The 24,407-nt window shown below is 45.8% G+C and overlaps 1 protein-coding gene across 2 annotated transcripts in view; it reads left to right on the forward strand.

Moving 5' to 3' along the window:
• The window catches only part of LOC126425011 (fasciclin-2), a 927,523-nt gene that overhangs the window by 225,092 nt on the left and 678,024 nt on the right, over window positions 1–24,407 (forward strand). For both annotated transcript variants that reach the window (XM_050087916.1, XM_050087917.1), the window contains exon 2: window positions 6,468–6,532. In XM_050087916.1, coding sequence (XP_049943873.1) covers window positions 6,478–6,532 — 55 coding nt within the window. In that variant the 5' untranslated portion in view covers window positions 6,468–6,477. The remainder of the gene's footprint in view (window positions 1–6,467; window positions 6,533–24,407) is intronic.

The raw sequence follows: 24,407 nt of genomic DNA on the forward strand, positions 1-24,407 counted from the left end.
TCTGCTGTTGTAATTTCGCGAGAGCACGGTTTAATAAGATTCGGGGAACATGGTACTTTATCCCGCATTAAATCTCGCGACATAACCGCAGTGAAATAGTCAGTTTGTTGACAATCATTTCTCCGAACGGAACTTTGTGGAGTAAACATGTAGATGTAGGTCTCTGCTGAAGACTGGTGTGTTCTTACCAGATCCACCAACTCAAAACGCGTTCTTCCTACACTCCTGGAAATTGAAATAAGAACACCGTGAATTCATTGTCCCAGGAAGGGGAAACTTTATTGACACATTCCTGGGGTCAGATACATCACATGATCACACTGACAGAACCACAGGCACATAGACACAGGCAACAGAGCATGCACAATGTCGGCACTAGTACAGTGTATATCCACCTTTCGCAGCAACGCAGGCTGCTATTCTCCCATGGAGACGATCGTAGAGATGCTGGATGTAGTCCTGTGGAACGGCTTGCCATGCCATTTCCACCTGGCGCCTCTGTTGGACCAGCGTTCGTGCTGGACGTGCAGACCACGTGAGACGACGCTTCATCCAGTCCCAAACATGCTCAATGGGGGACAGATCCGGAGATCTTGCTGGCGAGGGTAGTTGACTTACACCTTCTAGAGCACGTTGGGTGGCACGGGATACACGCGGACGTGCATTGTCCTGTTGGAACAGCAAGTTCCCTTGCCGGTTTAGGAATGGTAGAACGATGGGTTCGATGACGGTTTGGATGTACCGTGCACTATTCAGTGTCCCCTCGACGATCACCAGTGGTGTACGGCCAGTGTAGGAGATCGCTCCCCACACCATGATGCCGGGTGTTGGCCCTGTCTGCCTCGGTCGTATACAGTCCTGATTGTGGCGCTCACCTGCACGGCGCCAAACACGCATACGACCATCATTGGCACCAAGGCAGAAGCGACTCTCATCGCTGAAGACGACACGTCTCCATTCGTCCCTCCATTCACGCCTGTCGCGACACCACTGGAGGCGGGCTGCACGATGTTGGGGCGTGAGCGGAAGACGGCCTAACGGTGTGCGGGACCGTAGCCCAGCTTCATGGAGACGGTTGCGAATGGTCCTCGCCGATACCCCAGGAGCAACAGTGTCCCTAATTTGCTGGGAAGTGGCGGTGCGGTCCCCTACGGCACTGCGTAGGATCCTACGGTCTTGGCGTGCATCCGTGCGTCGCTGCGGTCCGGTCCCAGGTCGACGGGCACGTGCACCTTCCGCCGACCACTGGCGACAACATCGATGTACTGTGGAGACCTCACGCCCCACGTGTTGAGCAATTCGGCGGTAAGTCCACCCGGCCTCCCGCATGCCCACTATACGCCCTCGCTCAAAGTCCGTCAACTGCACATACGGTTCACGTCCACGCTGTCGCGGCATGCTACCAGTGTTAAAGACTGCGATGGAGCTCCGTATGCCACGGCAAACTGGCTGACACTGACGGCGGCGGTGCACAAATGCTGCGCAGCTAGCGCCATTCGACGGCCAACACCGCGGTTCCTGGTGTGTCCGCTGTGCCGTGCGTGTGATCATTGCTTGTACAGCCCTCTCGCAGTGTCCGGAGCAACTATGGTGGGTCTGACACACCGGTGTCAATGTGTTCTTTTTTCCATTTCCAGGAGTGTATATACACTACATAGGGCGTCAGCGGCGTAGGTACAGATATTTTGATAAGTGGTGCCTTGATGTTGCTTTTTCTCCGCGTCTAACAGTATTCCCGCCAACACATCACATAATTTACTACCGGGTGTTTGGTGCACGGTCGTAACAGCTTCCCTGTGCACTACGCCCATCTGTATACAGTATCCGTTTTCCATCCACTCGTTTACACTTCAGTACTTGACATGCTGCCCAGAGGAAAATAACCATTATTGGCTTGTTTGTGCCACTCACACTTCGAGGTACTAAGCGACCTCAGTCGCAGCCAATATGGCATTATACCACGAAGAGGCAATTCGTGACATGTATCTCTCGTGTTCGTGGCTTTCCAAGTTGTACTTACATTATGACACCATACTTGGCATGCCATTGTAATGCCGCGACTTTCTTATGCGTACTGTATAGACCTAATGTGACACAGCGGTTTAAGCGTTGTATGGTGTAACTACCGGCCGCAGCTCGTGGTCGTGCGGTAGCGTTCTCGCTTCCCACGCCCGGGTTCCCGGGTTCGATTCCCGGCGGGGTCAGGGATTTTCTCTGCCTCGTGATGACTGGGTGTTATGTGCTGTCCTTAGGTTAGTTAGGTTTAAGTAGTTCTAAGTTCTAGGCGACTGATGACCATGGATGTTCAGTCCCATAGTGCTCAGAGCCATTTGAACCATTTTTTGAATGTAACTACCACTGCCCGATTTTATGGATCTGAAGATGGCAATACACGCTAAAGAAACTAGTAATCCAGTAATTGTGGTAACGTAGCGAACTTGGCAAATAAATTGGTGTTTCACAAGAAGTCTACACCACAAATTTGTAGATCCCCTGCTGTACTGAATGATCGTGTAAGGTAACAGTAACCTAAAAACATGCTACTCGTAATAGCCATAGTTAGCAAATGAAGTTATTACTGATGTAACGTTGTTCAGTATACCGTCCCTCAGTCATCAGTCCAAAGATCTTCACTCACACTCCTGACGCTTGAACTTGTATTAGATGTTCAACAGTTTCCTATTTTCCAGAACTCTTTCCTTGCTATTGCCGCTCTGCATTTTTATCCTGCCTACTTCGGTCATCACCACTTATTTTTATTGCCCAAATAGCAAAACTTTCCTACTACTTTTAGTGTACCATTTCCTAATCTAATATCTGTCGGCATCGTCCGATTTAATTCGATAACATACTATAAACCTAGTTTTAATTTTGTTGATATTCATGTTATAATCGATTTTCAAGACGCTCTCGATTCAGTTGAAATGCTCTTTCAAATATTTTGCCGTTTCTGACAATTACAATGTCATCGGCAAACCGCAGAGATTTATTTCTTGTCCCTGAACTTCCCATTCTAAATTTCTCCTTGGTTTCCTTTACCGCGTGTTCAATATGCATACAACATATTACGCTATGTGATCAAAAGTATCCGGACACCTGGCTGAAAGTGACTTATAAGTTCGTAGCTCCATCCATCGATAATGCTGCAATTAAATATGGTATTGGCCCACTTTTAGCCTTCATGACAGCTTCCACTCTCGCAGGCATGCGTTCAGTCAGGTGCTGGAAGGTTTCTTGGGGAAAGGCAGCCCATTCTCCAATGAGTGCTGCACTGAGGAGAGGTATCGATGTCGGTCGTTGAGGCCTGGCACGAAGTCGGCGTTCGCAAACGTGTTCTGTAGGATCTAGGTCAGGATTATATGCAACCAGTGCATTACAGGGATGTTACTGTCGTGTAACCACTCCGCCACAGGCTGCGCACTATGAACAGGTGCTCGATCTTGTTGAAAGATGCAGTGAGCCGGCCGCGGTGGTCTAGCGGTTCTAGGCGCGCAGTCCGGAACCGCGCGACTGCTACGGTCGCAGGTTCGAATCCTGCCTCGGGCATGGATGTGTGTGATGTCCTTAGGTTAGTTAGGTTTAAGTAGTTCTAAGTTCTAGGGGACTGATGACCTCAGATGTCAAGTCCCATAGTGCTCAGAGCCATTTGAACCATTTTTTGAAAGATGCAGTGAGAAGCAAGAAGGTGCTTAAAACATCAATGTAGGCCTGTGCTGTGATAGTGCCACGCAAAACAAGGGGCGCAAGCCCCCTCCATGGAAAACGCGACCTCACCGTAACACCACCGCCTCCGAATTTTACTGTTGGCATACACTCGCTGGCAGATGACGTTCACCGGGCATTCGCCATACCCACACCCTGACATCGAATCGTTACATTGTATACTGTGATTTGTCACTCCACACAACGTTTTTCCACTCTCAGTCGTCCAATGTTTACGCTCCTTACACCAAGCGACGTCTCGTTTGGCGTTTACCGGCCTTATGTTTGGCTTATGAGCAGCCGCTCGACCATGAAATCCAAGTTTTGTCACCTCCCACCTAACTGTCATAGTACTTGCAGTTTGGAATTCCTGTTTGATGGTCTGGCTAGATGTCTGCCTATTACACATTACGACCCTCTTCAACTGTCGGCGGTCTCTGTCAGTCAAGAGCCGAGGTCGGCCTGTACGCTTTTGTGCTGTGAGTGTTACTTCACGTTTCCACTTCAGTATCACTTTGGAAACAGTGAACCTAGGGATGTTTAGGAGTGTGGAAATATAGCGTACAGCCGTATGACACAAGTGACAACCAATCGTCTGACCTTTTCGAAGTCTGAGAGGCCGCAGAGCGCCCCATTGTGTTCTCTCGCGATGTTTAATGACTACCGATATCGCTAATATTAAATAGCTGGCAGTAGGTGGCAGCACAACTCACCTAATATGACAAACGTATGTTTTTGGGGGTGTCCGGATACTTTTGATCGCATAGTGTATGTGGGATAGGCTTCATGCTTGTCCCACTCCTTTGTCAACTGCCAATTCCTTTCACGCCAATATATAGCTGCAGTCTGTTCTCTGTACAAATCGTACGTACCCTTTGGGTTCCTGTATTTTGTCCCTGCTACCTTCAAAATTGCAAAGAGTGTTTTTCAGTCAACCATGCCAAAAGCTTTGTCCAAATCTACAAATGCTTTAAATGTAGGTTTTCTTTCTTTAAGCCTACCTGGTGCGTCGAATTGTGAGCATGGCGTCGCAGTTCCTACATTCCTTTGGAACCTAATCAGGAGGTCGGGTTCTACCAGTTTCTCCATTCTTCCGTAAATAATTCGTGTCAATATTTTGGAACCGTAATTAATGAAACTGATGGTTCGGTGGTATTCAGACATGACAGCACCTAATTACCTGTGAGCTTATTGGTAGATCAGGTGCTCCTGAAAACAGCAGAAGGTTATCTCGAGAGAAAATTGCAGTCTCGCAGGGTGAACAAGAAACGTAAAACATCTACCTAAAAATTATTTCTTGCGCTAAACAAACAATAATGAAAATACAAATCAAGTATTTCCATTTCTAACCGTGCGTTGGTGAAGTTTCACGCTTTTGATTGAAATTTCTCATAATTAGAGATGGGAGGGAGCGATCTGTGTTTGCTTCGAAGAGACATTTAATAACTAAGATCTTATTCAGTACTCTTTATTCTTGGTGACCGATTTCAACAGTTAATTGTGTCATCTTCTGATCTGTAACGTGATGCATTTACATTGAATACATATAAAGTTATTTATATATTTGCCATCACAAATGAGGAAATGGAAATTCTTTGTGTTCATACCTTAAAAAATTCGTGTTATGCCTCCTGTTCCATTATGACTGTATCACACATGCCACATTAGCATTATGGTGGATAGTATGTAGCGCATTGCACAAAGATTTGTTGAAAACGAAAACAATTTTGTAGGAATTAAAAACAATACATTTAAAAAGCACCTTGTGTAACTAGGAATGACCACGCACGTAGCATTCCATTGATGCTTGTTAAATGATGAGTTGCGTAACAGTTGTGCATATGTCTACATTTACATAGTGGATCCACATTCTTTGATGCACACTTTTCAACTAGCTGATAGCAACCCACAGATAAGGCATGCAATTCAACATTGAACGAGCATCCGTGAAATGTTGCGTGTACAGACATCGGTAGCTCCACAACATGCTTTGTAACTGTATTGTTTTAATTTCTTACAAACCTGTTTTTATTTTTAACAAACCTTTGTTTACTGTGCTACATACTGTCCGCTATAATGTCAACATGGCATGTTTGATACAGTCGTAATGGAGCGGGGGTAATAGAAAAGGAATTTTTCAAGGTATGAAAATGTAGAATTTCCATTTCCTGATTTGTTAAAAAAAAAAAAAGTTCAAATGGCTCTGAGCACTATGGGACTTAACATCTGAGGTCATCAGTCCCCTAGAACTTAGAACTACTTAAACCTAACTATCCTAAGGACATCACACACATACATGCCCAAGGCAGTATTCGAACCTGCGGCCGGCTCCTGATTTGTAATGATAAATGTAAATAATGGTTGTTCATGTACTCAAATGTAAATGCATCACGTTACAAATCTCAAGGTGATAGTCTATACTTTTGTAACCGGTCGTGAGGAGTAAACAGTATTGAATGCGATCTTTGCTGCTAAAATTCTCTTCTCACAGTTTTCCTAATGTGGCTCTAGATCGGGAGATGGGAGATGCGCCGCTATCGACGCCTCTGCCAACCCGTGTTCAGGCTGAGCACTAAAAGAAGGACGGTCAGTGTGAGGGTCTTGAAAGCAGTTGCCAGGCACTGTTGCGAGCAGCCTTTTTATTGAAGACGCTCTTCCTTCGCTCCAGCTCGCTGGGCGTATTTTGCAGAACGACACGTGCATCTTGTTACTGTGTGCTGACACTTGTGATGTGACGTGCTGACCGGAGCTGCTGTCTGTTGCAGGTGGGAAGAGATGAGGACCGTGGCGTGTGCCGTGCTGCTCGCCTGCTTCATGGGCTGTCTGGCAGGTGAGTCTGTTTACTTCTTTTCTTTCCTTCCCGTGGACCATCCTTGTCACACAACTTGCCATTGTAGTGATACAGGCAGCTGCTCCTACCAATAGGTTTTATGCAATCCACAGCGCCTTCAAAAACCACATGCAAAGTTTTCGTATTCTCTCATTCGCTATGTGCAAACTATTAATCTTCAGAAAAAAATGAAGAGGACTTTCTTTTGTAGGAAATTTAGTGGGACGAGTTTTAGCTGTTGGCCATGGTTTATGAATAATTGGAAAACTACGGCCTCTAACGTATCCTACTATAAAATTTAATTATATCAAGTTTCTTACAAATGGCCGGTCCTCTTTGTTTTTTCTGTAGACCTAATAGTTTGTGTGTAGCGAGCGAGACAATATGAAGTGGTTGGTGGTATTTGAAGGCACTGCAGGTTGCATAACACTCAGCACCAGTGGCAGCCGAATCACCCGTTATATTGTTCTTGTGTTGACACTCTTCTTCATACTGACGGCGATACGAAACGGCGTAAACACGTCTGAATAAAACTAAAAGCATGAAACTTTTGTGTTAGCAGAAGAGCCAACACCGTGTTACGAGTGGAGGCCGAAATACAAGCGTTTTAGCTCATGCAGGCTGGCGTGAGGAGCGAAGAACTATACTGACGTGAGGTCTGGAACATGACAAGGAACGAGAATTCAGAAAGCGGACGTAATTAGTTGGATACTTAACTTTAATCCATTAATGATGAACGTCGCTCTTGACGGTACATGATTCACAATATCAATATCAATAGTAACTGAATATGACGCCTTGCTAGGTCGCAGCAAATGACGTAGCTGAAGGCTATGCTAAACTGTCGTCTCTGCAAATGAGAGCGTATGTAGTCAGTGAACCATCGCCAGCAAAGTCGGCTGTACAACTGGGGCGAGTGCTAGGGAGTCTCTCTAGACTAGACCTGCCGTGTGGCGGCGCTCGGTCTGCAATTACTGACAGTGGCGACACGCGGGTCCGACGCATACTAACGGACCGCGGGCGATTTGAAGGCTACCACCTAGCAAGTGTGGTGTCTGGCGGTGACACCACAGAAACAACTTACTTGACCATAGTTAGAAAAAAAATCAACAGCTCTTTTCTGGTCTCTGTGGCACTGATGTAACAAAACAAACAAAAAAAAAACACTTTTGTAGTTTTATGTTAAATTGTTCCATATCGTGGAGGCACGTAGAGTCCCCATATCGTGGAGGCACGAAAAATCCCTTGAGGTCAACCAAACGTGCTGCATTCCCAGTTCGGTGCTTACACTGAACGTAATCTGAGGAGCAGTTTGTTTGACTCTTACCCATTTATCCAAAGACAAGCAACACGTTCGTTATAGGTTCATTTTGTAAGCGCCAAAGCGTCACGTATATGTTTAGCCAACTCCAGTCAACCAGTCAGTACATTACGTCCTCCGTATCTCACGAAAAGACAATGAAGGTTCGACTAGAGAGATTCCAGCTCGCACACAGGCTTAGCAAGAATCGTTCTTTCCGCAGATCATTCGCGACAGGAACAGCAAAGGGAGAAGGTACCGTCCACCGCACACTATCAGATAGCTTGTGGAGTGCAGATGGAGTTATTCAGATTTTATCTCTATTCCGTGAAAGAGTATAAATGTGTCATCCACAAACCTGACGCAGCAAATAATTAAATAAGCGTTGTATCTGCGGATTACTAATGCAATAACTTTTTTTCAAAATTTACTACCTTTCCGTACGTGCCTACAGCCATCTCAGCTGTGGAATGTCAGTTACAACGATACGAACGTAATGACAAAGCAGCGGAGAAAATCTCTGATCCGGTTGGGATCGAAGCCAGTTAACAATCCTCGGCGCTGACCGCACAGCTACCAGTATGTAAAATAGAGACAAGCAGCTAAGTAATGCGGGTGTGAACACCTAAGGAAACAATCGAGGGTTCAACAAAACTCGGGAAGGTTTTGGTTTTTCACACGTCCTATTCGCTGCACGCCGCAACCTGTTTTCGGGATACAAATTTAAATGTCGGTGTTTTCGCTTGCAAAATGGCTCTGAGCACTATGGGACTTAAAATTCTGAGGTCATCAGTTCCCTGGAACTTAGAACTACGAGGGCAGTTCAATAAGTAATGCAACACTTTTTTTTTCTCGGCAAATTTTGGTTGAAAAAACTGGAAATTTCTTGTGGAATATTTTCAAACATTCCCGCTTCGTCTCGTATAGTTTCATTGACTTCCGACAGGTGGCAGCGCTGTACGGAGCTGTTAAAATGGCGTCTGTAACGGATGTGCGTGGCAAACAACGGGCAGTGATCGAGTTTCTTTTGGCGGAAAACCAGGGCATCTCAGATATTCATAGGCGCTTGCAGAATGTCTACGGTGATCTGGCATTGGACAAAAGCACGGTGAGTCGTTGGGCAAAGCGTGTGTCATCATCGCCGCAAGGTCAAGCAGGACTGTCTGATCTCCCGCGTGCGGGCCGGCCGTGCACAGCTGTGACTCCTGCAATGGCGGAGCGTGCCAACACACTCGTTCGAGATGATCGACGGATCACCATCAAACAACTCAGTGCTCAACTTGACATCTCTGTTGGTAGTGCTGTCACAATTGTTCACCAGTTGGGATATTCAAAGGTTTGTTACCGCTGGGTCCCTCGTTGTCTAACCGAACACCATAAAGAGCAAAGGAGAACCATCTGTGCGGAATTGCTTGCTCGTCATGTGGCTGAGGGTGACAATTTCTTGTCAAAGATTGTTACAGGCGATGAAACATGGGTTCATCACTTCGAACCTGAAACAAAACGGCAATCAATGGAGTGGCCCCACACCCACTCCCCTACCAAGAAAAAGTTTCAAGCCATACCCTCAGCCGGTAAAGTCATGGTTACAGTCTTCTGGGACGCTGAAGGGGTTTTCGGTTCGATGTCCTTCCCCATGGTCAAACGATCAACTCTGAAGTGTATTGTGCTACTCTTCAGAAATTGAAGAAACGACTTCAGCGTGTTCGTAGGCACAAAAATCTGAACGAACTTCTCCTTCTTCATGACAACGCAAGACCTCACACAAGTCTTCGCACCCGAGAGGAGATCACAAAACTTCAGTGGACTGTTCTTCCTCATGCACCCTACAGCCCCGATCTCGCACCGTCGGATTTCCATATGTTTGGCCCAATGAAGGACGCAATCCGTGGGACGCACTACACGGATGATGAAGTTATTGATGGAGTACGACGTTGGCTCCGACATCGACCAGTGGAACGGTACCGTGCAGGCATACAGGCCCTCATTTCAAAGTGGCGTAAGGCCGTAGCATTGAATGGAGATTACGTTGAAAAATAGCGTTGTGTAGCTAAAGGATTGGGGAATAACCTGGTGTATTTCAATGCTGAATAAAACAACCCCTGTTTCAGAAAAAAAATGTGTTGCATTACTTACTGAACTGCCCTCGTACTTAAAGCTAACCAACCTAAGGACATCACACACATCCATGCCCGAGGCAGGATTCGAACCTGCGACCATAGCGGTCGCGCAGTTCCGACTGTAGTGCCTAGAACCTCTCGGCCACCCCGGCCGGCTTTTCGCATCGCATCCTGGGTTGGGTTGTTTTGGGGAAGAGACCAAACTTCGAGGTCATCGGTGTCATAGGATTAGGGAAGGACGGGGAAGGATGTCGGCCGTGCCCTTTCAAAGGAACCATCTCGGCATTTGCCTGGAGAGTTTTAGGGAAATCACGGAAAACCTAAATCAGGATGGCCGGACGAGGGATTGAACCGTCGTACTCCCGAATGCGAGTCCAGTGTGCTAACCACTGCGCCACCTCGCTCGGTCAACCGCATCGTGACTAATTCTCTTGCACGGTATGGTATCTGCTCTTAACGGCAGTCTGGCTGCTCAGTTCCTGCGTTAGGTTGTTTTTCAGTTGATATCCTCGCTCTCGAGGTTTGAAAGTCGTCCTTTTGGCTCATCTCGCAGAGTTTTTAGTTTGAGGACAACGCGGGACGAGCCACTAATGGCAGACGAATAAATTTGGCAAATTACATTCAAGGATGCAAGGGGGAGGAGGGGTCTGGAGGGAACAGGAAGAGTTTTTGCATGTAAATAGAGTTATAAAAATGTTAATCTCCTTGTAGAAACATCTTTTGTGTAAGCCGGAATTTCAGCGGTCTTCTCCGTGTTAACTTTAAGGGCCGCATGTTTTGAAAACAATACTGTCTGCCATTAATATCCGTGCAGAAACTGCTTGTCACAGAAGAGAAAAAGAGGCGAGATTTTCAAATTTACTGAGTTTAACGCCAAGTTAGAGGCTTATTCGATTGTCTCAGTTTATTCATTGAGGCAGAATTTGTGGCGAGGAGGAGGAGCTGTCAGGCAGGCTCGACTCGCATTCGGGGGATGGCGGGTTCAGGTCCCCGTGCGCCCATCCAGATTTGGGTTTTCTGAGGTTTTACCGAACGAACAACTTTCATGCAATCGCCGAAATATTTACCTGGAGAAGGATGCGATCGATTTTGTTCCCTGTACGTCTTTATTCGGTCCCTAATGACAGTAAGTTACACGCTAAGCACATTTCCTCCTAGTGTGTAATACTTCTATGATGTTGGCGCTGTTGTATAAGGGGCAGTCAAATGAAAACAAGACAGGTGGAAAAAAGTAAGTAAACAGTTTATAACTTCAAAAGTAATCGCTACAATTTATACTACTACGAGAAAAGACGGCGAACGCGTTCAGGCAAAAATGCGGTGGGATACGGAACCACGACTGTACTAAGGAGTCCGGAGCAAATCGACTTTCACGAATGCCTTTCTTCATGCCTCTAAAAATACGGAAGTTAGATGGGGAGAGAACGGGAAACCTGTGTGGAATATGTGTCAGGGCTGTCCGACGAACCTCCGCAGCGAAGTCGATACTACCTTGGCAGCACGTGGGCGGGCATTATGCTGCAACGGATTTGTGGCGTCCCTCAACATTCCAGGCCGTTTGCACGTTATGGCGCACTTCAGTTTTTGCAAAGTGGGTTAACTGTGTGGCGCTGTATTCCAGAAAGCCAGTGAGCAGCGGGCCCTCGCGGTCAAAGAAAAAGGTGTGATTCTTCAGTTCCTCCCGGCGTATTTGGCGATCGAAGAGCCCACAGGTGCACTGCCGGTTCATAGTGTCCAACGGGCACAGTATTTCGGCCATCAGACATGTTGCCATCGTCAGGTACGCTGACGAACTGACTTCCTGCGACGTCCCAGTCTCGAGTGACTTCCTGAGCCGCTGCAGAATATATTGGGGCATCTAGGATCGCCCAGTCTGAAAATAGAAGTTCAAGCCATACGGCTACGCTTTCAATAATAAAAATTGACATTAAAAGAATAGCTTTTTGGTTGTGTTGTTTTTTTCTGCTTTTAAATAATTTAAAAATACATTGGCTGTATGATAATTTATTATTATTATTGTTTTTTCCTCCCATTCGCTCGCACTCACACGATACATACATTGTACACACTCATATACATATTACAGTTGACACATTCTCACACTCATTCATTCACCTTTTTTTTTCTTTTTTAATAAAATAATGATAATAAATACAATAAAATAAGATGTAAAATATAATTAAAATACAATAAAATTAAAATTAAAAAATTAAAATTATAAAAATATATACACAACATGTGTAGTCTTGTTATACGCGTAGATCATCGGGCCATCTGGTGGAGGCCAGGTAGTGCACCCTGTGTCCAAGTTCTCGTACTAGTTCGTTATCTGACTGTTGTGTGTTTTCGTAAAAGGTTTTGGGACTGGTTCTGAATCGGTCTTTCAAATAGGGTACCCCTGCGAGTTGGTGAAGTTCATTCGTTGGGAACCGGTATGGCAGATGGAGTGCCCTTTTCAGAGGCCGATTCTGAATTCTTTGTAGCCGTTGTATGTGGGTTGGAGCAGCATTGCCCCACACAACAGCGGCTTAGTCTAAGATTGGTCGCACCAGTGTAAGGTACAATATCACCCCCAGTCTTGATGGTAGTGTTGACGCTGGATTTAATAATGGGTAGAGCTGTACCATTTTTCTCCTGGCTTTCTCTCGAATATTTTCTGTATGAGGTTGCCATGTCAATCGCCTATCAAGGGTCACACCCAAGTATTTTGCTGTTTTTGACCACGGGACTGGGGTGCCCCTTATCTCAATGGGCTGGATGTTAAGCAGAAGTGGTCTTCTACAAATTGCTAGTGCCTGTGTCTTTGTGGCGTTGAAAGACAGTCGCCATTTCGTCGCCCATTCTTTCAGCTTATTACATGCTTGTTGCAGTCTTGCCTGGAGGTGTGCAGCATTCATACTTCGGGAGTAGATGGCTGTATCATCGGCATATAAAGATTGGTGTGTTCTGGCCGTCGATGGTAGGTCTGATGTATACAAGATGTATAAGAGTGGTCCCAGTACACTGCCCCGAGGTACTCCTGCTTTGATTGGTCTGGTGGACGATGTACCATCTTGAGGGCGGACATGAAATGTCCGGTTTTCAATATAGCTCTTCAGGAGTGTTGCGTGTGATACGGGGACCCCTATATCTAGGAGTTTATACAGGAGTCCCTCGTGCCACACGCAATCAAAGGCACGGTGACTTCCTGAGGGCGGCCGGCCGCTCCCACGGGCCGTTCCCTCCGCGGTTCGCGCCCGCGGGCGCGCGTTGGCAGTCGCGGAGTCGCAGAGGTCGGCGTCTGTGGCAGCGCCGGTGTAGCTGCTACGTCCGGCCCGCTCGCCAGATCGTTTTCGTCGCTGAAGTGTCTTCTTAATTATACTCGGCAATGGTTCCCATGCCTTGCTAAGATTATAACCGCATTCCCAGTTGATGAGTTTGCCCCTGGTGCGAATTTCGATGGCCTCTCTGACAACGCTGTTCCTGTATTTAGAAGTCGGGGCCAAGATTTTGGTACGCTCGTAATCCATCTCGTGTTTTGCGGACAAACAGTGCTCTGCGACCGCCGACCTGTTAGGATGCTTCAGTGGTGTGTGCCTTTTATTATCTCGGCAACGATCTTCGATGGCGAACACTGTCTGTCCAATATAAGTCTTACTAGACTGACAGTGGATCTCGTATACGCCGGCCTTCCCAGTTTTGAAATACTGAACAGTTTTCCTTACGTCCTGTTTTAATTTGCCTGCCCCTTATAACTTGTCTCACTCGGAAACTGCCTTCAGTAGTCTAGTAATTCGTCTTCGTGAATTGTGTTCCTGGTTTTAACAGGCTTGATGCACGTATGGTAATTAATGCACACCACAACGCGGCAATTGATTTTCGATTTATTCATACGTATCTGATCGGCAGGGGCCAAATATTTCCTGCTGGTATTCTCCGTGACTCTTTGACACAATATTGACAAATTTATACAGACAGAAGTTTTGTAGAAATTTCGTAAGTATTTTAAAGTTAAATTAAAGTTGTTACAATGTTCTCTAAAGTAGGCCTATTTTACATAGAATAATGATAATTTGAAGTTTAATGGCGTAGTATTCAGTGTGATTACCGTTTCAAACAGATGATACATTGAGATTAGAGTACAGCTACAGCAAGTCCAAAAGTTATTACGTTATTCCGACTTATGTGTCGGGTTCTTGGAGAAGTGGACGATATACAGTGTGCTGTCTTGTAATACATTTATTCACTACCGGCCTCGATTATGGACCATTTTCACGTACTATCATATGTCGCAGCTCTTACCAAATGGTCGGTTTGCGTTTATCATGTGACATAATAGCATCATGTGACTTTGTACATATATATTTTCATTTGTAGTAGTTGTCACCAATATTTTATCGTGAGACATTATGACAGTATCACGTGACTTATCTTACGTAATATTGTACGAGAAAGTGTCATATACAACTGTATTTTTTTACCGTAATTTGAACGCTTGTGTGTATCTCTCTGTGACTGTACTACAGTGTATTCCTTGTAACTTGTTCTTTCACCTACGATCTTTGACTTGAGATTCTTTGATGAACTCATGTGCGTTAGCGTGCTGGGTCTTTTTGCGCCCGAGTAGTGGTGCTGTGCCCTTTCTGGTCTGCAGATTTACATGTTTGCAACGTTGTCTTCTGCTTGCTTCAACCTGTATTACGGTGTTTAGTATCAATTTCCTTATGTTTTCAGGTCAGCAATGGCTTATTCTTTCCTGATGAAATAGGATATATGTCGTGTGAAGTTGTTACAGTTGATATTTCTCGAATGTACTCTTAATTTTTCCGACTAACATTTCTCCTGAAAATGTAATGCGTTTTGAGACTCAAAGCGCAGTGTGTATCTTCCATTTCTCCATGCACATGAACGCTGTTGCTTGAAAAAGAAAGAAAAAAATTGCTCTGTACTGAAGTTAGTTTCATTACAAGTCTTGCTCGGGTAGCTTAGTCGATAGAGCACTTGCTTGCGAAAGGCAAAGGCCCCAGGGCCGAGTGTGCTCCTTGAATATTCCAGGAAGTTTCATATCAGCTTACAGGGAAATTCATTCTGGAATCTATATAGTTGTTGAGAAAGCCGCGCGGGATTAGCCGAGCGCACTTGGGCGCTGAAGTCATGGACTGTGCGGCTGATCCCGGCGGAGGTTCGAGTCCTCCCTCGGGCATGGGTGTGTGTGTGTTTGTCCTTAGGATAATTTAGGTTAAGTAGTGTGTAAGCTTAGGGACTGACGACCTTAGCAGTTAAGTCCCATAAGATTTCACACACATTTGAACATTTTTTTTTTTTTTTTTTTTTAGTTGTTGAGAGAATTGTTGAACTTCTTTTCTGTATTCTGTGTAACGCCTATCGAAGTATCTCTATGCATTAGCTGTAGCCGTTAGTGTCATAGGTGTGTTGATTTTAATTTGCCTAATAGGTTTGTTGGCATGTTGAGCTGCCTCACGAGTTTAGTGCCAGTCGTTGTGCTTTTATGGAGTGAGACGTAGCGCAAAATTGTTTCCCCGCAACGTTCATGTCGTACTGGGAGGAAGTGGGCTACCGCTTGTCCGGAGTCGCCGGATCTCCCTCGGAAGAGGTCGGCAGCGGGAGACGTGAGGGCCCCTGGGTGTGATGCTGGCGCCACGGCAGGTGTGTGTGTGCCGGTGTAGGTGTGTGTGTGTCTGTGTGTGTGTGCGTGTGTGTGTGTGTGTGTGTGTGCGCGCGCCCCACCCCCACCGCCCACCCACAGCCCCTGTGTCACGGCAGGCGCCGCTGTCGACGCCCTGGTCGATACGGACTCCCGCGGGACAGCGCGACACCCGACACCGCTGTGGCACCCCGGCTGGTTAGCTCAGCTCAGCTCAGCGGCCGCCTCATTTGCAGTATACCGCCGTTAATGGACGCCGCGCCGCGCCGCGCCGTCCTGCTCTCAGCCCATCCCGGCAAGGCAGCACGCGCTAGTTTCCAGTAAACAACGGCGCCCCACCGACTCCAGGACTGGGCTGCGACGGTAACAGGCGAGCCTCGTCAGACAATGATAGGCCCCCGTTTTCCGCACCGCTCCAAATTCTACATCTACACCCATACTCCGCAAGCTACCTGACGGTGTGTGGCGGAGGGTACTTTGAGTACCTCTATCGGTTCTCCCTTCTATTCCAGTCTCGTATTGTTCGAGGAAAGAAGGATTGTCGGTATGCCTCTGTGTTGGCTCTAATCTCTCTGATTTTATCCTCGTGGTCTCTTCGCGAGATGTACGTAGGAGGGAGCAATATACTGCTTGACTCCTCGGTGAAGGTATGTTCTCGAAACTTCAACAAAAGTCCGTACCGAGCTACTGAGCGTCTCTCCTGCAGAGTCTTTCACTGGAGTTTATCTATCATCTCCCTAACGCTTTCGCGATTACTAAATGATCCTGTAACGAAACGCGCTGCTCTCCGTTGGATATTCTCTACCTCTTCTATCAACCCTATCTGGTACGGATCACACACTGCTGAGCAGTATTCAAGCAGCGGGCGAACAAGCGTACTGTAACCTACTTTCTTTGTTTTCGGATTGCATTTCCTTAGGATTCTTCCAATGAATCTCAGTCTGGCATCTGCTTTACCGACGATCAACTTTATACGATCATTCCATTTTAAATCACTCCTAATGCGTACTCCCAGAAAATTTATGGAATTAACTGCTTCCAGTTGCTGACCTGCTATTTTGTAGCTAAATGATAAGGGATCTTTCTTTCTATGTATTCGCAGCACATTACACTTGTCTACATTGAGATTCAATTGCCATTCCCTGCACCATGCGTCAATTCGCTGCAGATCCTCCTGCATTTCAGTACAATTTTCCAATGTTAGAACCTCTCGATATACCACAGCATCATCCGCTAAAAGCCTCAGTGAACTTCCGATCTCATCCACAAGGTCATTTATGTATATTGTGAAAAGCAACGGTCCTACGACACTCCCCTGCGGCACACTTGAAATCACTCTTACTTCGGAAGACTTCTCTCCTTTGAGAAAGATATGCTGCGTTCTAAACTGACTCCTGGTTCGACGTCTTCGTGTACACATCGAAAGCTGCCCAAGGGTTGTAAAGGTACTTCCAGCATCGACCATATTACGAGGGGCGTTTGAAAAGTCCGTGCAAAAATAAAAACTACTTACGTGTTTGGGGTAAACCCACTTTCACTTTCCGACATGGTCTCCTTTTAGACTTATACACTTTGTCCAACGCTGTTCTAATTTTTTGATTCCTTCCGAATAATAGGAATTGTCCTAGTCTACAAAATAGCTAATAGTTGCTGCAATCACTTCCTCGTTTGAATAAAATCTTTGTCCCGCCAGCCATTTCTTCAAATTGGGGAACAAATAGTAGTCCGTGGGAGCCAAGTCTGGAGAATAGGGCGGGGTGTGAAACGAGTTGGAAACCTGTTTCCATTAATTTTGCGACCACAACTGCTGAAGTGTGTGCTGGTGCATTGTCGTGATGGAAAAGGACTTTTCTGCGGGCCAATCGCCGGCATTATTCTTGCATCTCGGTTCTCAAACGGTCCAATAACGACGAATAATATTCACCTTTTCCAGCTAGTCGATGAAGATTATCCCTTGTGTATCCTAAAAGACAGTCGCCATAACTTTTCCGGTCGATGGAATGGTCTTCGCCTTCTTTGGTGCAGATTCTCCCTTGGTAACCCATTGTTTATCAACAATAAAGCCGATAATTTATAAAATCAAACATGTTAAAACTACCAAAGAAATACTCACCCTTTAAACAAAGAATATTTAAAGGCAATCAATGCAGAGTGTTGTTTGGTCTCAGGAGTGTAGTAATGTATCCATGTTTCATCCACAGTGACGAAACTACACTTAAGGTCCTGCAGATTCTTCCAGAACAGCTGCAAACCATCCTTGCAACACTTCAAACGATTCCGTTTTTGGTCAAGCGTGAGCAATCGCGGAACCCGTCTTGCGGATAGCTTTCTCATGTCAAAATGTTCATGCAAAATATTATGCACCCGTTCATTCGAGATGCCTACAGCACTAGCAATCTCAGGGACCTTAACTCTTCTGTCATCCGTCACCATATCATGGATTTTATCAATGATTTCTGGAGTCGTAACCTCCGCAGGGCGTCCAGAACGTTCAGCATCAGTTGTGCCCATACGGGCACTCCGAAAATTTTGAAACCACTTATAAACTGTTCTAATCGAAAGTGCAGAGTCACTGTAATATTTATCAAGCTGTTCTTTAGTCTCCTGAGGCGTTTCGCCTTTCATGAAGTAATGTTTAATCACCACACGAAATTCTTTTTCGTCCATTTTTTGACAATCCCTCGACTTCCTTGATTCACACGAATGCCAAACACAAAGAAATAGACCAATATGGCTGAAACTTGGTGTGCGTTCTTTCCAAAGATGCTACTAACTAAACATTACCTCGATACGCGCCGCTGGTGCCATCCCTCGGACTTTGCACGGACTTTTCAAGCGCCCCTCGTAGTTTAGAAGTCGGGCAACCGCAGCCAAAATTCCATATGGTGAATATAATTTTCCGCACAGACTGTTAAAATACTTTTATAAAAAAGACCGTACCGGTTTCGCATCAGTAGATGCATCTTCAGGTGACTGTTTATTATTAACTGTCACGGCGCGGAAAATTGATTGCTTAGAGGCAGCCGCTTTTAGCGTGCTATCTGTTTTCATCTAGACGATGAACGATGGGACTCGACTGTAAACAATCATTTTCCTGCCCCATGACTGTTAATAAAATCCTACCACCTGAAGATTCATCTCTACTGATGCGAAACCGGTAGTGACTTTTATAAGGGATTGTTTTAACAGCCATTACGGAGGATTTTATTCATCCTGTTGAAATATCGAGTCTACCCCTACTCTCTTCCGCTACAGCACAGCGTCATCGTTGATGGGAATTCACCATCTTTCTAGAAGCGACAGCTTGGCGCCTGAAGATCTTTTCGCGCGAAGGAGTGACCCAGTCGTACAGTGATGAATCGCCAATGGTGAACTCCTACAAACGCGTGATAAATGAGCGAGTACAATTGTATAGGGAATGGAATCAGAACAATTAGGGACGTGTTATATGAATTTGAAGTGAAATAAAATTAAGTGTGCCATACAAAATGGTTCAAATGGCTCTGAGCACTATGCGACTTAACTTTTGAGGTCATCAGTCGCCTAGAACTTAGAACTACTTAAACCTAACTAACCTAAGGACATCACACACATCCATGCCCGAGGCAGGATTCGAACCGCACGGCCACTCCGGCCGGCGCCATGCAAAAGTGTTCACGTAATAGAACTTGTTCGTTTTGAATAGAATGTTTTGGAAGGGACAGAAGTTTTGAACATTTTGGGAGACAGTTTACGTTCAAATACTTACACTGCAAGTCACCATATGGTGTAGGGTGGAGGGTACCAACACTAGCCATTTCCTTTCCTGTTCCGCTCTCAAACAGAGCGAGGAAAAACTATCTGTGTGAGCCGTAACCTCTCTAATCTTGTCTTTTTGGTCCTCACGCGAAATATTCGTTGGCGGCAGTGGAATCATTCTGCAGTGAGCTTCAGATGCTGGTGCTCTAAATTTTCTCAAAAGCGTTCATCAAAAAGAATGTCGTCTTCTCTGCAGTGATTCCTATTAGCATTCCCGAAGCGTCTCCGTAATACTTACCTGTTGTTCTAAATGGTAATAAATATAGCAGCCAGCCTCTGAATTGCTTCGATGTCTTGCCTGAATCCGCTTAGGTTCGGATTCCAAAGACTCGAACTGTACACAACAGTGGATCGCACTAGTATCGTATATGTGGTCTCCTTTACATGTGAACCACTCTTTCCTAAAATCCTCCCAATAAACCGAAGTCGATCATTCGCCTTACATGTTCATATCATTTCATAGCGCTTTGCCACGTTACCGTATGATATTTAAGTGACGTGACTGTGTCAAGCACCATACTACTAGTGCTATATTTGAACTTAATGGATTTGTTCTTCCTAATCATGTGCATTAACCTTCATTTTTCCACATTCAGGTGTAGCTGCCGTTTATCGCAAGCGTCGTAGCCTTACGGCCAGAACTGTAGTACCGTGGGGAGTAAGTTAGCTCTCTGCCCGGCCGATTAGCCGTGCGGCCTAACGCATGGTCCCCGGCACGAATACGCCCGGCGGATTAGTGTCGAGATCCGATGTGCTGGCCACAGAATGGATTTTAAGGCGGTTTTCCATCTGCCTCGGCGAATGCGGGCTGGTTCCCCTTATTCCGCCTCAGTTACACTAAGTCGGAGATTGCTGCGCAAACACTGTCTCCACGTACGCGTACACCATAATTACTCTACCATGCAAACATTGGGGCTACACTCGTCTGTTGTGAGACGTTCCCGGGGCCGAAACGCGCAGTAACCCAGGGTTCGGTGTGGGGCGGCTGTGGGGTGGGTGGACTGCTGTGGCCTGTTGCAGGGCTGTGAACCACTGATTCTCTGTAAATGGCTACTTAGTAATGTCCGATGCCTAACTCTTCCTAACTAGCCGGACTACAGCAAGTGTTAATCTCCTGTGTTCACTAATAAAGGCAGTAAAACAGCTGGGGCGTCTTATACGGTGTGTGGCGGAGGATACGATGTGTAGCAATGTCACTTCCCGTCTTTCCTATTGCAGTCACCTGTGGCCTGCAGGAAAATCAGTTGTTGTCAAACTTCCGCGTGAGCTCGAATATCTCGAATTTTGCCTTCGCAGTATTTTCGCGAGCATCTCCTAAAGGCTTCCGCGCCTGCTAAATGCATCTGCAAGGGATCGCGCAACTCTTCTTTGGAGCTTTTCTATTTTCTCAATAAATCCTGTCTAGTGTGGAACGCAGTCTGACGAGAAATACTTAAGTAGTGGTGCAACGAGGGTTTTGTAAGCCACCTCCTTCGCGCGATTCTTCCATTGAATCTCATTGTCAGTCTGTCATCTACGTTACCTGCGATCAGTTTTATGTGGTCTGTTTTTAATTGCACCGTGCGCATACCCCGAGATATTGTATGTGACTGCTTGCAGTGATTGTTGTGCAGTCCTGCAGTCATACGGCAACTGTTTGTGATGAGGGTCAACTAACAATCCTAGCACAAGGCGCCTGTTCTCTGCAGGTCTTCGTGCATTTCGCCACAATTTTCTACTTTCGCGACTACTCTGTATGCAACAGCAGAATCCGCGAAAAGCCTCATGGAAGTTATATTATACGCTACCTCCATATGTATATATATATAATGCTTGGGACTTTAATAATGGGAACTATTTATTTTCCGCTCGTACAATATAGATACGCGTTTGAAAGTTTTACTGAACTTGAAAGTAGTCACCAACATTATGTGCCAGTAGACAGTTCGAGCGGCGCGGTCTGTCGCCCGACGAATTTGTAGCAGTTCTGGAGCGAATGCCGTGAAGTGTTTCCTTAAGTTTAGAAATCGAAATCAGCTCGGGAGGACTTAAGTCAGGGGGGTGCAGTACGTGGTATAGCAATTCGCAGCCCCATCAGTCAAACAAATCTGAAACACTGTACATGCTTGAGCATTGTCCTGCAAAATGATGGTCAGGTCGTGTAGAAAGCGTCATCACTTCTGTCTCTATGCTGTTCATTTTTGGAACACCACTTACGACCACTTAGAGACAGGATTGATGACACTTTCTGCATGACCTGACCATGATTTTGCAGGACAATGCTCAAGCACGTACAGTACAAGCTGTAACTGTTTGGCTGATGGGGCTGCTAAATGCTATACCACGTACTGCACTCCCCTGACTTGAGTCCTCGTGAAAACAACTCGATTTCTAAATTGAAGGAAACACTTCACGACATTCGCTTCAGAACTGCTACAAATTCGTCGGGCAATAGACCGCGCCGCTCGAACTGTCAACACAACTGGCACTACTAAGAGTATCCTAAGACTTCCACATGGCTGGCAACTGGTCATACACAATGCTGGTGACTATTTTGAAGGTCAGTAAAACTTTGAAACGCGTATCTATTTTGTAGGAGGTGTAAATAAATAGTTGCCACTATTAAAGTCTCAACCCTCGTATATAAAAACTTACAGGCAGATTAAAACTGTGTGCCAGGCCGAGACTCGAACTCGGGATCTTTGCCTTTCGCGGGCAAGTGCTCTACCAACTGAGCTACCCAAGCACGACTCACGCCCCGTCCTCACAGCTTTACTTCTGCCAGTACCTCGTCTCCTACCTTCCAAACTTTACAGAAGCTCTCCTCGTATATAAAGGTGTCACATATTCTTACAATACACTGTTGGCCAAATCTAGAAGAAAAATTCGTATAGTTTTATGTCCCGAAATCACAACCTGTCGAGATATGGATCCTTGGCTTGTGACGAGTGTGGTGTTCGGTGGGGTAGGTCGCCGCAAGAGAGAACATGGTAAGTACCAGATTACGCATTTGTTGGCAGTTCCAAAACTCGAGCAGCCATGCAGGTATAGCATCGGGATTGCTACAGTATCAGTAAATGGTCAGGAATTGTCGGTGACACGACTTGAAGCTAACAGGTGCTGTGTATCGCCGCTACTGGCGAAAATTACCCTCGCATAAAGAAAGCGACTGTGGTTCGTGCGCGCATTGGTCACACTGTGGTTCGTGCTCGCATTAGGCACCACGCATTTCCCACGGGTTGTACTCTGTTCCTCACCGCAAAATTTCCTGGGCAATAGATTAGTCAAGAAGGTTCGCTAGAGCGGCCTGCCCGTTCACCAGACCTGAATCGATTGAATTTCTGAGAGTGGGGCCGTTTCAAGGCAGGTACGTGGTTCTTCTAGTTTTACCAGTGCCGTTTCCTGTACGAATATTTGAGACTTTATATACAGGGCGGTTCAGCTGCACCTACCTATAGGCTGTACGCAACCCGCAATACCTTGAAATAACACAAGCATTGTTTTCATATTCTCCCTCTTGCAATGCGCAACGTACATGTCCTACAGAAAAAATAAGCAGGACGTTTTTGTAGGAACTTTGATGTAATTAAGTTTTGTACTGGGATACGTTTTCGCCTTAGGTTCTACTTTTCGAATCAATCAAGAAAAAGCTGCAAATGTGCCCTATAAACGCGTTTTTATCGAATAAGTCCAATATCGTGGCCTCCGGTGAAAACGTGTATGTTTGAAGATTTCTCTGCGTCAAGAATGACGTGCTGTGTCTTGATTGATAAGGACTCTTCAGTCACGCAGCTAGCCTGATATTCTGTACGCTCGTATTTTGTTCACTAGGCGGCAGTGCGGGATTTCACCGAACGCCTTCCGTAGGACAAGGAATGTAGCACCAACTTGAGCGGCGGTATCTACTGGTTACTGGGCGCCGTGCATGCAGGAAATAATCGCAGAAGAGGCTCGTCTGCTGTGTAGAAACACACAGTTGCAATGAGGTTCCAGCGCCTACAGCGTACAGAGTGATGATATTATAAACTTTCAGGGATGCTGGAGAAGGACAAGTGTATCTATTTGAGGTAGAGGACCGTGGTCTGGATAAGACCGGGTGGAAAGTTATAAGCGACAACCGTTGTGCTAACTCTGAGAGCGGAATGTATATAGAGGTACTGTTCTTGGTGCTACTGTAGGGTTTTGGTTGCACCAAAACAAGAAAACAGTGTCTACCGAACATGTGCTCTAAAATACATACCTTAAGAGCGATGAGCTCTTCATCTCCGCCACTGCGGAACGCATGTCTTCTACGGAATAATTGCCCGTAAGTCTTCATTTTATAACAACTTTTACTGCCTTCTACGGAATAATTGCCCGTAAGTCTTCATTTTATAACAACTTTTACTGCAAATTTTCGCTTGTTTTAGTTAACACTACCTCCCCCCAAAAAATTGGAAACCTAGGAGCTTTCAGTAGAAGAGATGAATTTCACAGAAGCGAAAATGAACAAGAGCTCATAGCTCTGAAGGCACACATTGTGGAGCCCATCTTTACTGCACTTCTTTTTCGTTTGGTCCATACTACCACCTCTGAACGTTGCGTAATCTACACTATTTGCAACAACCGTTCCGGTAAATGTATTCCACTGTCATAGGTAGACTGATTTTCGCTTGTAACTTCAGACTCGCCCGTTTCCGGACTAGGATCCCATATCTGGAATTCGTACCATGTACCCTTGCCCCATCATCTCTGAAAGTTCTTAATATCGTCACGGAATCATGACCGTCTATACAGGGTGTTACAAAAGGTACTGCCAAACTTTGAGGAAACATTCCTCACACACAAAGAAAGAAAATGTGTTATGTGGACATGTGTCCGGGAACGCTTACTTTCCATGTTAGAGCTCATTTTATTACTTCTCTTCAAATCACATTAATCATGGCTTGGAAACACACAGCAACAGAACGTACCAGCGTGACTTCAAACACTTTGTTACAGGAAATGTTCAAAATGTCCTCCGTTAGCAAGGATACATGCATCCACCCTTTGTCG

This window comes from Schistocerca serialis, chromosome 10, assembly GCF_023864345.2.
Source record: "Schistocerca serialis cubense isolate TAMUIC-IGC-003099 chromosome 10, iqSchSeri2.2, whole genome shotgun sequence".
NCBI classification, from domain to species: Eukaryota; Metazoa; Arthropoda; class Insecta; order Orthoptera; family Acrididae; genus Schistocerca; species Schistocerca serialis.